The sequence below is a fragment of the Choloepus didactylus genome, chromosome 2, assembly GCF_015220235.1.
Source record: "Choloepus didactylus isolate mChoDid1 chromosome 2, mChoDid1.pri, whole genome shotgun sequence".
NCBI lineage: Eukaryota > Metazoa > Chordata > Mammalia > Pilosa > Megalonychidae > Choloepus > Choloepus didactylus.
The window spans coordinates 202,446,260-202,460,542 of NC_051308.1; the positions used below are offsets into that span (position 1 = coordinate 202,446,260).

The 14,283-nt window shown below is 39.0% G+C and overlaps 2 protein-coding genes across 9 annotated transcripts in view; one reads left to right on the plus strand and one right to left on the minus strand.

The window, feature by feature from the left end:
• Positions 1-1,793: 1,793 nt before the first annotated feature.
• Positions 1,794-6,339, minus strand: TMEM69 (transmembrane protein 69). Its single transcript, XM_037827359.1, has 3 exons — positions 5,244-6,339; positions 3,861-4,003; positions 1,794-2,815 (listed from the first exon to the last, which is right to left on the minus strand). The coding sequence occupies exons 2-3, from the start codon at positions 3,900-3,902 to the stop codon at positions 2,102-2,104; spliced, it is 756 nt and encodes a 251-aa protein (XP_037683287.1). The 5' UTR covers positions 3,903-4,003; positions 5,244-6,339; the 3' UTR covers positions 1,794-2,101.
• A 775-nt stretch (positions 6,340-7,114) lies between these two features.
• Positions 7,115-14,283, plus strand: part of LOC119527397 (coiled-coil domain-containing protein 17-like) — an 87,220-nt gene continuing 80,051 nt past the window's right edge. For all 8 annotated transcript variants that reach the window (XR_005215375.1, XR_005215376.1, XM_037827351.1 and 5 more), the window contains exon 1: positions 7,115-7,259. The gene's annotated coding sequence lies outside the window, so the exon portion shown is untranslated. The remainder of the gene's footprint in view (positions 7,260-14,283) is intronic.

Here is a 14,283-nt window from a genome sequence, read left to right on the forward strand (position 1 = left end):
TTTTTTAGTTTGTTTTGTTCTAATTTTAGGGATTTGCAAAATTGTTTTTACATTTAATTTCATTTTCTGTGTTAAGTATTATTAGTGATCTTCCTCCAAAATATTTGATAATTTAACATACTTATACATATCCTGTCCATTTAAAAATTAAAATCTAATGTACTTAAAAACAACTTTCTTAAAGAAGCATGCACTGTCATTCAGCTGCAAAATAGTATGTTTAGTGGAATTGGGAAATTAGTCTAAAAATAGGACTTGCCCCTATTCCGGAAGACAATGCATTTAATTGGGGTCAGGGAAGAGTTTGTGAAATTTGTATGGTACTCATACAATTTAGGAGAAGCAAAGAAAAGTTTACTTATCAAAACACATGAAGTATAATTTTAGAAATATCTTCTGAAGACTATGAGCTTCCTTTCCTTTCCTCTCTATATTAAAAAAGGATACTGTATTAGTTTCAGCCATGGGCTTTACCTGGTAAGAGTCTCATTGATCAGAACTAGAATTAGTTCTATGGCATGTAAGAAAATTACCACTCTAGTCCCTGATAAATTACTTCACATCAAGAATCACAGTAGAAATCAGATGCATATAGTTTACACATGAAATTTGACTTAGCTAATATTTGAATACAGGTGATACCCTTTCTTCTGATTTATATTCTTACACTATTTAAAATGTTTTCCCTTTTTTTGTGAGGCTAGGTATTTCAATTTCAAGTTAGAATCCAAAGTGTCTTTTAAAAATTGTTTTTAAAAAGCTTCTCTGTGTAGGATAGCCCTGCTCGTTAGATCAAGATGGCTCCATCCTGACTTTTCCTCCGTAATTTAAATGTGCTAGTGACTTTATTCTTGTAAATATTTTTAACCAGCTTGTGTTACATGTTTGATGATAAGGAGATAAATTGCATCTATATCATGCCAAATATCCTGATGAAAACTGAAAAATGTGTCCAGCTTTTCTTTGAACATGGCTCGATTGACACTGCTCCCTACTGGTTTTAGGACCACAGATTCTTTTAGTTCATTGTGCCAGTTTGGATATATGTCCCCCCAAAAGCTGTGTTTTAATCCAGTCTTGTGGGATATTTGGATTAGGTTGTTTCCATGGAGATATGACTCACCCAACTGTAGGTAAAACATTTTGATTAGGTATTTCCATGGAGGGGTGGCCTTGCCCATTCAGAGTGAGTCTTGATTAGTTCATTGGAGTATTTTAAAAGAGAAGCTAAGAGCTGACACAGACCCAGACACTTGCTGATGTTTTTGAGATGCTAGCCCCGAGTTTGCTCTGGAGAAGCTAAGAGAGGACAAAACACCCCAAGAGCGGCTGAGAGAGACATTTTGGAGAAAACCATTTTGAAACACAACTTGGGAGCAAAGGAACAGCAGATACCAGCCACGTGCCTTCCCAGTTGACAAAGGTGTTCCGGAAGCCATTGGGCATTCTTCAGTAAAGGTATCCTCTTGTTGATGCCTTAAGTTTGGACATTTTTATGGCCTTAGGACTGTAAATTTATAACCAACTAAACCCACATTATAAAAGCTGATCCATTTCTGGTATCTTGCATAAGAGCAGCATTAACAAACACTCATATAACTAGGTTTAACACTCATATAACTAGGTTATACCAGGTAAAATGAGCTTGCAAATGCAACTCCCAGGGGCAATTGCTGGGAAAACACCATAAAAATCACCTCTTATTTTTAGACACCCATGGATATAAGATGTTTTCTTCTGAAAGTGGGCAAGTCAGTTTTTTAAAAGATCACAAGGATTTAGCAAAAGGGATTTTCATCTTTTTTTATTTTACATTTTCAAGATAATTAAAATATTGAAATGTCTAAGTAAATGGCTATATAATTCATAAAAAGACTGAATGAGAACTGTAACCCAATACATCACGAATAGGACTTGTCATGGATTTTCAAGCTCTTACTCAATCACTATGAAGTAATGATTTCTAAAAATGAAAAATAATCTGTGAAGAATAAATTATCATTGATTGGGGAAAGAGCCAAACAAGAGAAAGGTGATGGCAAAATTGGAAGCTTACAAGGCTTATAACACACATATTAATATCTACAGAGTGGTTTTATATTTATTCTACTTGTCCAGGTCTCTTGGGTCCTTTCTCTGGATATGTATTTTTAACTAGTAAAGTGATTATAAAAGAAAAAAAGGCTACCAAAGTGACTACTATCCTCAAGGCTTTGAACCAGTTGGGATAATGTGGCAAGAGAAAAAGTTCAGTGTGTAATGCTATCCCTAAACCTATTATTACCGTGACTATAGCTTCACTGAGTCTTTCACAAATAAGAAAAGCAAACCATGAAAACAAAACAGGAGCTGTACTGTTAGCTAAATTAAGGAAGTCTGGTTTGGCTGGACTACTTTCTGGCAGAGCAAAACCCCATCTGACTCCTCCCAAGAAAGACAGGAAACTGGCTCCATAAGCCATCTGAGTAAAAGCTAATACAGGGATGTAAGTCTTTGTCATCACCATGATCAGAGGTGGAGCAAAAAAGGGGATTAATCCTGCCAGAGTTATGTATAGTGCTGGCTTTGGGCTGTCAGGCAGGTAAGTGATGGTGCTTGGTGGCCTGGATGGAAGTACTGCTTGCTTCTGCTTCTTCTTAAAGCAGCATGGGGACGTATGATAGCATTGCCTCTTGCTCATGTACAACGGATACGATGAGAAGAGCCAAAGCTTTGGAAACAAAGGGGAAATGTTTTGCTGGAGAGATGTCTTGAGAGAAAGTATATCTGTTCTCCTGCTGGCTCCTAGTCCCATTGGGAAAGAGTACTTCAGCATCTATAAAAAAAATAGAACCAGATGTCAAAAATATATTTTTAAAAATATCTTAGTTAACCCCCATCTAAAACAATATAAAAACGAACAATCTGCTTTCCATTAGCACATCAAATTTTATAGTAAGATTGAACTTAGCCATAGGGTGATGTTATTGCTGGTAAGATTAAACAGTTACACAATATGCAAAAGAAACTACTGAATGGAAACCAGTGATATGCTTTAGCCTACCACTAATCTTATCCCATAACAGAAATATCTGAAAGACAAACAGGTAAAGACTAGGTCTTTAGCATTTGGCCTTCTAAACAGCTGCTTCTACTTTTCTACCTAGAGAATTTGTCTCATCCTTCAAAATACAGCTTAAAACTTTCCTTACCCCTCTCCAGTTTGATTTAACGTTCCTATAGTAAGTACCCTATGCACACTTACATCCTTCTTCTCAGAGTGAATTAAAATTGTGTGTTTACTTGTCTATGTTTCAGTAGCCTCAAGAGCCAGGACCATGTTTTTTTTTCTTTGCCTTAAAAAAAAAAACAAAAAAACTCCAGTGCCTTTCATGGTACATGGTTAAAGTAATAACCTTTCTTGCTGAGTCTGTGGTTTAGTGAGCAGACACCATACTTCAACTAGTAAACACAACAATAACTAAAAAGAGTTGGATGAAAGAAAAAAATGAAAGTGTTATTTAGAAATAATAATGATTCATCAAACACACTAGGAATGATCCCATCTTGGAGTCTTTTTTTCCTTTTGCCTGGAATGCTCTTCCCTCAGCTGCATGGTCCACTCCTTCACTTCCCACCACCCTATTTATAAATGCAATCCTATACCTAATTTTGACATTCCCTATTCTCTTTCCCTGCTGTATAGTTCTCCACAGCACTTACCATTTGACATACTATTTTACTTATTGTATATTATTCTCCCCTCCCTCCCACATGAATACATGAAGACAAGGATTTTTGTCTTCTTTTTCACTCCTGTTGTCCTGGAGTAGGACCAGTGCTTGGCAAATAGTGCTCAAATATTTGCGGAATAAACCAACCTGTGAAGATGCTCGAGAAAATTTCTGGATGAAGTGAAGCATACTGGACCCTACTGAAAGTCCTGCTCAGGAAGATGCCAGGCAGTTCTGATTAATGTATTTTTATGGCCAAGTGGAGGGAATGAACCAGAAGAAGCATGTTGCTGTATACAAAAAAAAAAGATGTCTTTTAATTTTTCTCATTTTAGACATAATTTTTAAAAAGCAGTAACTTGTGCAAGTTTCTTCCATATAATGGGTTCCTTTGAAAAGAATCATTAATTTGTTTTCCAAGACTCAGTTACACATTAAGGAAATAGGTCATTCCCTGAACTATTCTTTTAGCTTTGGCTGTCTGATGTAACAGAGAGTAATGTGAGACAGTGAGACAGATCTGGTTTTACAATCAGCTCCACCACTTGCTAGCTATGTAATCTTTGGCAAGTTGCTTCCTTTGGGGTCAGTTTTCTTACTGGTAAAAATGAAGGTCATAGCTTCTCTGTTCATTTCCCCCCCTTGGTCTATCTACTTTGGGGCTTAAGCATTCAAACAGCTGAAAATAGTGACAGTTGGCAAGCAATACAATTTAGCTATCACCCAGGTATTGTAATTATGTGCTTTGGAAGCATCAGCTTATTTAGTGATCACCATAAGCTCAAGTTGGCACTGACAGGCAGTATATTCTAAAATTTAGAGAGTGTAGACTTTGGAGTCAATCTGGGTTGGGATCTTGGCTCTACCTCTTAGTAGCTGTGTGACTTTGGTAAGTTATTTAACCTTACTGTGGTTTCATTCTTTGAAATAAGGATATTATCAACTCCTTCGAAGGGTCGTTTGATTAAAATTAAGTGTTAATACATGTAAATCATTAAAATTAAATGTTAATACATGTAAAGAGCTGAGAACTGTCCCTGACACAAAGTAAGCAATCAAAAACATTAGATATTATTCCCATTTTAGGGAATGGTTAAGAACCCTGTCTAATGTTAGCAGGCTGTAAGTGGTTGAGTGAAAATATGAATCCAGATCCGTCATGAGTCCCATTCTTAATCAGGAGAATGAGGTGTCTAAAAAGCAACCCACAATTACTTCTTAATTTAAAAGAAAATAATTAACTTAACGGACTACCCTACTTAAAATCTCAACCATTCCCTCATTATAGGAACTCCCCGTCCACCATGGCAAGCGCTTTCCAACTCAGTGGTATTAAAACCAAAAAGTGGTAGCTTAAAACCACCAGGGACAGTGGCGGTGCGGAAAACAGACAACGAACCATTTTAGGTTCACCGCTCATTTTAGGTGAGTTCTTGTCCCAGTGGGAAGAACTGCGAACCGCGAGACTTAAAATCGACATTCTAGAAAAGGGAGCAGAGTTTGGACTCAAGGGTCCTCGTGAAATCTCACCCGACAGTTCCCGCGGCTCCTTTTGCCTGGCAAGCCTTGGTGTCCGCCTTCCCTACTTGTGGCAGGCAGCCCAGGTTCTTGCCAGCATCGCACGAGGAGAAAGCTGAGTTGCATGAACACCACCGCCGAAAGGGCACTTCCGGCGAGTGGGGTTTGACAGCTTCCATTTCCTGAGGGCCGAAAACAAATGATTCCGGGTGGAAACTTCACCTGCGCTAACTAGTTCCTAAGTCGGGGTTTCAGTCCTGGAGCCGTTCTTTTTAAATCTTAATTCCAGTGGCAGTCGGCCGGCGAGTCCTACCGAGTACCCGAACAGTGCTTGCCTCTATTCCAGAGTTCCTAGCCAACGGAACCTGACCCTCCACGGGAATGTAGAGAGCCCCTGCTGAAACAATCTCAGAGTGAAGGGGGTGGAGGAAGGTAAGAGTCTTGGAATCTAGGCCAAGTGCGACTTGGTCAAATTGCTTGCCATCTCTGGAACTCATTTTTTAACTTTGCAAAACAACAGGGTTTTTAGAACCAACGGGGCACATCTAATTCCACATTAGGGTTCTTAACTACTAATATTATTAAAGGAAAAAAACAAAACAAAAAAAACACCAAAACCCTGTTCCTACTTCCACTTTCTTTGCGGGGCCTAGAAACTTCATTTAGGAATAAAGAGCACAAGGAGCAGGATTTTCACTTCTCCATGAAAGGTTAGATGAAAAAAGCCTTGGGGCTGGGGTGATCCAGCAAGTTAGATCAATCCTTCGTCGGCTTTATTTTTTGTTTACTTCTCGGCTATGTGACCTTGGGCAAGTCCCTTCCCCTTTCTTGGGCCTCTAATTTTTTGTGTCCTGTCCCTGAGATAAAGCGGATGACAATAGAAGACCTCAAAGGCCCACGCCAGCCAGTTCCTTCTTTCCTCTAGATTCCAGGAAGCCTGGCTTCATGGTTGCCGGCCATCAACTGGCTTAGCTTCCCGTGCGGGATGAGCTTACGGCGAATTCTTCGTTAATAGTCATCGCTTGTAGTAGCGCTAGGTTTTCACTTTTATTTCTTTCCCAGCCTGTCATGGCAGCGCCGCCCCTTCCCGTCGTGCTATACCCAATGAGAATTTGTGCAGGAGAAGCAGTTTCTTCGCCCGGGCATAGGCGCAAGCTCCGGCCAGAATTCGCTACGCGCTGCGGCGGAGGCGTAAGGCCTGCGGTCACACAAAACTACCACTCCCAGGGGGTAGCGCGCCGGCCCCAGCCGCGCAGGTCTCCACAGCCGGACCGTGTGGCCCGCTGGGGGCTGAAGTCTCAACGACGCGCGCACGTGATGAGAAGGACCGAAGGTGGGGAGGAGTCGGAAAACACTCCTCCGAAACCGGTTTGCTAGTACTTGTCGAGGTAGTTTGGGGGTGCGTGCTTGCCCAGAGGCGAGGCATGGGAGGGTGAAAAAGAAGAGGCGGGGGAAAACGGGTAGTCATGCACACCCACTCATTCATTCACACGCGCCCAGGCCCTAGTGTTGGGCAGAGGGAGAGGAAGGGGAGTACCAAACTCAGGTGGTCTCCGCCTCTCAGGAGGAGCGAAGAAAGGGAGCGTATTCAAGTCTGCAGGAGGGCGGGTGTGGGGGGGGCGACCACGCGCCGCCTGGAGTCGCGGTGAGGTGAGGTAGTGACTAGGGCCGAGAAAAACCGTCATTCAAGAAGCTGAACGTTAGCATTGTGGGATGCGGATGACCCCCGCAGGGTCACCGGAGTAAGGCCCTAGCGCACGCGCGTGCGCTCCTGTGGGCGTTTCGAGCGGGTGGGCGTGTGTGAGGCGGGGTTGGCTGGGGAAGGGGGAGGGCCGAGCTAGTCGTCACTCCGCCCCCCCCCCCCCCCCCCGCACCCACCCTGCCCATCCTGGGCCGTGTGGGCTGGGCAGCCATTTTGGGAAGAGCTTTGTTATGGTTTTGGACTAGCCACCTCTGCGGGATCTAGGAGCTGGGGCCGCACCTTCAGACGCCGTGTCTCGGCCTTAGCTGTAGGCCCGCTGTTGCCGGGTGAGTGGGAGCTCCGCACAGCAGGAAAGTAAAAGTCCTGGTGTCGTCCTGGCGCAGGCCTCCGCCCGTTCCCTAATCGACCGGCTGTTAAAGCAAGTTGGAGGGCGCTCTCCCACAGGTGGTTGGGTGTGGGTCCGACCCGGAGAAGGGGAACTGATTGGAGTTCCCGGGCCGTGTGGTGTGGACGGGACACCTCCCCCGGCGCGTGGAGCTTGCACACGAACATTGCCACAGGCTTTTGCGAGAGCGCTCCTACTTCAACTTTGCTCTGAGGGTCGGAACGCTCACCTGCGGCTCTCTGGCCTCTTTCCAGACCTTCTTGCTTGTTAGAGGTTGAGCGGCTCTGGTTTACGGGTTTCTTTTTCTTCCCTTCTTAAATGAGATCCGTGGCTTTTGTTTTCCTGTAAAGGAAAGTATGAGGGGGGAAAAGTCGCGTAAGTCAAATGTGGGGTATCTGAGGGGAAAAGAGCATTAACCCCCAGAGTTCCGGTTCTCCTTGCTAGCGAGGTGATTTTGTTGATTTAGATTAATCGGTCCAGCACCTACCAAACTCCTTCCCTGTCAGAAGAGCTGGTCGATCTTGAAGTGTTTTAACAATTATTTTTTATGCTTTAAATCTACCTCTCCCCAACCCCGTGAAATTCAAAAGAAGGGCTGAACCTAAAATGGCTGTAGCTTGGGGAAGTGCCCTAAAGCTTCGATAACTTAAATACATTAACATGTCTTGAAGTTTTAGTTGTTTCTCCTGCGAGGTTATTAACAATCTCTTAATGCTTTGGTTTTCTTGCTATTGATGTCTTAACTTGAAGACTCCTTGCTCGGTGAAAACAAAGGTGAGGCTAATAAAGTTTGCTTACTCCAAGAGTTTACATAAGAATGGGTGTGGCTTTTTGTGTGTGTTTTGGTTTGGTTTGGTAGTTGCTTATAGTTCGGAAATTATGCTGTGGTGTCAGTTTTATCAGCCAACTTTGTCTTGTTGGGTTGACTGATCATATTTGTTGAAATATTTTATTTTAGCTTTGATAATTTCTGCTTACCAGGAAGAAAACGGAGTTAATGGTGGCTCCTATTTTAGTTTGGTAAAGAAGTCGCGTTCCTGTGTAAATCTCATCCAATATTAAAGTGATTGGTAGTCTTCAGTCGACTTCGGTTGTAATTTGGTGGGCTGCTGACCTCTTTAAGGTCTTCAATATCGAATACTTGTGATCTGCTGATCTTCTCTAAGTTTTCTGTATCTAATACTATACTTGAAAGGGAAGAGTGCTATTTTAAAATTGGGTCATTTGTTAGAATAGTGTGAGACAACAAGTAAAAACAAACTTTAGATGTGGAGTACCTTGTTGTGAGCCCTTTCAAACAAAAGGCCGTCTTTTGCTTGCTTCCCCACCCCACCCCCGTACTAATCTAGAAGTTTAACTAAAAACAAAAATGCATACAAAAAACCCAAACACAGTTAATTTATGTGTCTAGAAAGATCCTAGAGTTTCAGGTTGCAATGGGCATAAAAGATAAAATAATAAAATATTAATTGTGAATGAGAGCTTTTTGAAATTAATAGCAAAAAATAAACTGAAAAGTCAGTTTCAATTTACCTTCCTACATTCTTTCATATACAAAAGTTTATTTCTGTCAATTCCCCAAAGATTTTTTTTTGCTTGAAATTATTCTGTTGGTTTCATAAGAAAAACATTTAAATTTCTTCATAGAAATTACAAGTCATTCGTTTTGTGTTTTGGCATTCTTTTGGGGTTTAGTATGCTGCCTACTGGACCCATATGCTTGAGTGAGACCTTACTCTTTTTTTTTCAGCATGCTCAAAATAATGTACGCACGCTGATAAATATCCTTTCAGTTGATTCTGTATGGTATCTTAGAGAGGTTTCTTGAAATTTTGGAGGACAGCGTTAAGGAAGCCTTTTGAATTAATGAATTCAACTTACCAATTTTCTCATCAGTGGGTGTTTAAATAATAATTTGAAATTTGGGATTCATTTCTGCTTATAATTCATTTTTTGTGCTCAAAGATAAACACAATTCTGAATCATTCTTCAGGAGATTTCATATCTTTGTTTTATGGCTAAATTGTACGTGCTTATAAGAGTGATACGGTACTTACCATGTGCCAGAGACTGTTGCTGCAAGTGCTTTATAGTTATCAATTTATTTATTCCTATGAGGTGGGTACTATTTTATCCCAACTTCTTAGTTGAAGAAAGTAAGTCCGGAAAGATTAAGTAACTCGCCCAAGATTATCCAGTTAGTAGGTGACAGAGCCTTCAACTGAATCCAGGCAATAATCTAAGTTATTGCCCTTAACTGTTATGCCTACTGCCTGACATGGAAAAACTCTTTTGGAAAGATGAGAAGAAGTAAAAGTTTAAGGAATCACAACTAAAGAAGTAATTCATAGAAAAAAGGAAATTTTGATGCATCTTTTTATGGTTTTTCAAATAGATGGAGAGAAAAATCGAGGTGGTGCAGAGATAGCATGCTACCTCAAGTGACTGTTGTCATTGTCTGGAAGTTAATATGTGGTTATGCTGTAAGAAATTAGGTGGACAGATCACTTCTAAATCAGACTGAGTGGTTTTTTAATCCCTACTAAAGTCTGCCCAAAACAAAACTGCCTGTAATCAAACCTGGAAAATAGTTCAGTAAGAGAAGCTGAATTTCTTTTGTATACAGATAGAAATATTCCAAATGTTATGTAAATTGAGTTTTTACAGATGATTTCAAATAGACAAATATTTAAAGGAGGCTACTGGTTATTTTTCCTTTATTAATATTTAAAGGAGTCTACTGGTTATTTTTCCTTTACTAAAGTAATCAACCTTTAATTGGTCTGTTGGGCAAATTATTTTTCATTTTTTCAAACAAAGAAGCTCATTCTTTGAGCTCTGTTCTTTTAAGAAACATAAGCTGTGCTATGGTGCCAATTTCAGTATACTAGAGGCTGGTAAAATTTAGATGACCATAAAATATTCCTGCCACCAAAGAACTTACAGTTTAACAGATAAGCGCAAAAATATTCGCAGGATAAAAACATAGAAAGCTACCTTTCTTAAAGTTGATTTTAACACAGTCATATTAAATTTACCTTCATTTTCTCTGACAAAACTACTTTGCCTTATCTTAACCAGACTTCAGGTTATAGAATCACCAGCACAAACAAAGTTTCAGTATAGTTTTCTGAGCAGTAGTTCTGTTTGTGTGGAATAAGGAGTTTTTTCAGAAGATTTAGTTAATTTAAGTTTGGCTATCCTTTAAATCTAGCTTGCAAACCCTTGTTTCTGCCCAGTATTAGTTTAAGTTTTAGTATATAAAAGATTCTCTTCTGAATTATTGCTCTCCTTGAAGTTTATATGTAGAAAAGTTGGTTTTGAGGGCTCTTTGCTTAGTTAATTAAAAGGAAGAGCTATTCCTATGTTTGTGCTATGTGTTTGTGAATTATTACTGTTTTTTATGTAGTCTTACCAGGTGTGGTGGGCTTCGTAAGCTAAATGCTGTTAAAATAGATATTAACCCTTCTACAAATGAGGATTCAGAGTTTCCAAGAAGTTAGATAATTTGGGTAATGGTGAGAGATGGGGATTCAGGCAGGTTTCTCTAATTCCAAAGCACAGTTCCCGCCACTTCATGATATGGTAGAGAGATGGCATGATATGGTAAATAAGAGCACCAGCTTTGTAGCCAAACTGTCTGGGTTCACATCCCTGCTTTAGGTGAGTTATTAGTCTTTCTGTGCCTGTTTCCTCGTCTGTTAATGGAGGTAATAGTACTTTCCCTTAAGGTTGTTCTGATAAATAAATGATAATATTTGTAGAGTTCTTAAAACAGTGCCTAACCATAGTAAACACTGCATAATTGTTAAGTAGTATGAAATTGTCTTCTAATTAAAATCCTCTTACATATCAGTCCAGTGAAACCCGGTAAAATTTGAGCAGATTTGTTGCACACATTAAGTGTTTTAACTTAATTTCCTTTTTAAATATTTACCATTGACTTTTCTAGTTTATTTGAATCGGGATCCAAGTTCAACACTGCATTGACTGATATTCATAACACCTCTTTAAATCTGTATGTTTCTCCTCTTTTTCACCCTTGCAATTTATTTTAAAAAAGCAGGTCATTTTTCCTGTGATTTCCTGCATCCTGGATTTTCTTGATTTCCTGTAAATTGGTAGTTGGATCCAAAGGCTTAGTTTGAGGTTTGATTTGAACTGGGAGGGATGAGAAGACAGACTTCATAGGTGGTTTTGTGTTTTTGGAGATTTTTTGTTTGTTCAGTGCCACCCATCTAGAGATCATTCTCCTGCAATTTTCCTGTTTAGCAGCATAGAGTAATAATATGGATTATTTACCTGCTTTTAATATCCTGTGTAAAGTGGAGTGTTTGGTTGGCTTTGGGGCCCAATTCAAGATTAACTTTTCCAGGTAATTTGTTTCCTATCCTTTTTTTTTCCCTAGTTCTCTATTTCTTATATAATAAAATTGAGCTAAGTGTGCTGGGTTTGTAGTGTTTTATTTCCTGGTTTTGTTTACTAGTGAATAGTTTTCTCAGTCTGTTGGGTCTGAAAATTTCTCTTCTCAAACTGGATTTTTTCCCCCTACTGTTTATTCTCCCCATTAACTGTTTTATTATGAATGCTTACTGAGGACTCACTATAGGCCAGGCAGTATTCTAAATACTTCACATGTATCCACTCATTTAATCCTCACAACAATCTCCAAATTATGGATAGGAATTTGAAGCAAAGAAGAAGTCAAGTGATTTGCCTAAGGTCACACAGCTAGTAAGTGGCAGCACGGGCTAGGTCCAGAGACTGCTTCTCTGAATTGCATATAGTTTTGGATTAGAAACAAAGTTTATTCTTGAGAAAAGATTTTTAGAAATACTCATAAGTGAAAATGAACTTGTAAAATCTGTATTCTCATAAAATAGTAGTCACTGTTATTGAAATTCTCAATTATATAAACCTTGGTGTAGTTTTTTCAATGTCGTAAATAGTCCTTCTGTTTATAGGGAATTGGAGCCTTTCAGGGCCAGTGTAGCTGAAAATACTTGATAACAATTATCTATATTGAATGGTTTGCTTGTTTGTAGTGTTGAGTGGTATCTTTTAGAGCAAATGCCATAAAAACAGTTTTGCTGATTTTGAAGGCTTACAGTCTAATTAGTTATCTGAATGTTACAACCAGAATTTAATTTGTCAGATTGCATCAGATAATAAGTGTACTTGTATTTATTTTGTATTAAGTAGACTGGGCTCTGACAGGATTACATAATCTTGGTCAAATTTTTAATATACCGTTCTTATTTGAAACTGTTGTGATTTAAGTAAATTCACTTTGTTTCAGTTGTGGGAAAGTGAGTTTTTAGGTTTGTTTGCAGCAAGTGCTTGACGTTTGAATAATAAAATATTAGAAGTTTATCTGAGAAAAGTTATAATTTTGCTCTTCATAATTTTTGTACTTTGTGAAATTACTTTTCAGGGAATGGTTTTTAGAACAATGAGGTAGTGAGGCATAAGAAGGCACAATGATTAAAGTTTACTACTAATGGCAAGACTGGCAAGATTCCTGGGTTGGGCATTCTACTAATTGAGCTTGAAAGTAATCCTTTGTTGTTTCTTGTGTCTGTTTGCCACGTAACTCCCTTCCAATATTTGCCCTTTTGTGAGTCTTAGTGGGAGAGAAAGCTGGAAAGGCTTTGTGTGTGTGGCTTGCGTGAATACTCACACATACCCTATATACCTAACACTTTCTGTCTGATGCCATTGGAGCTAAAGCTGAGGCATGTGACTCAAGCTGTGCTCATCAGATGCTCTTGACTGGGGACTTGCTTCTGGAGTGAGAGATGCAAGGAAGCAAAGACGGTTTAGAATTCATTCCAGTGGAAGAGTCTGGTGGTGGTGGTGGTGGTGGTGGCCCAGTGCTAGCTGGGAAAGTTTCCTAAGCAGACTTTTCCTGGGGGTAATGTTGGCAGTGTTCCAACTCTTTAGCTTCCCTTTGTTTCTGCATGTTTGCCAAGTCAAAGAACCTCTCAGTCGTTCTTTGAACTTCCACTATCCTAATAAATCCCTTTTCTGCTTGAGCCAGTGAGATATAGTTTCTATTTCAACCAAGGGCCCGATTGGTACAATTGGCTAATATAATTGGCTATTCCTAGAAGGTTTTATTTGTTACTGCTTCTGTTTAGGTTAATCTCCTAACTCTGGAGTGAAAACTTGCCATGAATATATTTTTTAAAGACCACCTTAGGCAAGAAGTTTCTTTTTCATCTACACCCAATTTGTTTAAATTTTTTTAAAAAAAGTGATTTTCAACCTTTTATAATTTGTCTGGTGTAATTCCTGGGCATCAATATTTTTTTAAAAACTCCCAACATGATACTCCATTTGAATAATTATTTTTATCATTACAAGAGGCAGTATGTATGCTGTGTAAAAAATTAGAATATCAATATGTAAAAAATAAAAACTCGACAATCCCATCACCCAGAAATCACCATTGTTAGCAATTTGGTGCATGTCCTTCCAGATCTTTCTTTCTGCACATCTATGTAGGTTTTTTTTTTAAATCATATTTTTTATTGTAGAAGTGATAACTTTCCAAGTGCAATTTAACAAGTAATTACCAAATTTCGAAGAACATTATAGGTTACAGTTACACAGTTTCAGTTATTTCCTTAATGTGAAATATAACAGATACAAATAGGTAATATCTTACAAAGTATAATTTAACAAGTAGTTATATAGGAAATTTCCAAAGTTATTATGAGTTATAGTACCGTTTCAGTTATTTCCCTTATTGTGAAATATAACATATATACAAAAAGGTGATAGCTTTCAAATTACAATTTAACAAGGAGCTATAGAACAAATTTCAAAGGATACTATGTGTTACAGTTCCACCATTTCATTTCTTTCCTTTTAGTTATTCTAATACCTTAGCAACTAAGAAAAAGAAAATTATGTAAAGATACAGTATTCATAATCCTTTGTTAAATTCCATCTTGTCTGTT

Bases quoted from the DNA above. Each gene is read 5' to 3' on its own strand.
- TMEM69 (XM_037827359.1), bottom strand. From the start codon at position 3,902: ATGCTTCACTTCATCCAGAAATTTTCTCGAGCATCTTCACAG. The intron at 2,816-3,860 runs GTTGGTTTATTC...TTTTTTTTATAG, and splicing joins TTTCTCGAGCATCTTCACAG to ATGCTGAAGTACTCTTTCCC.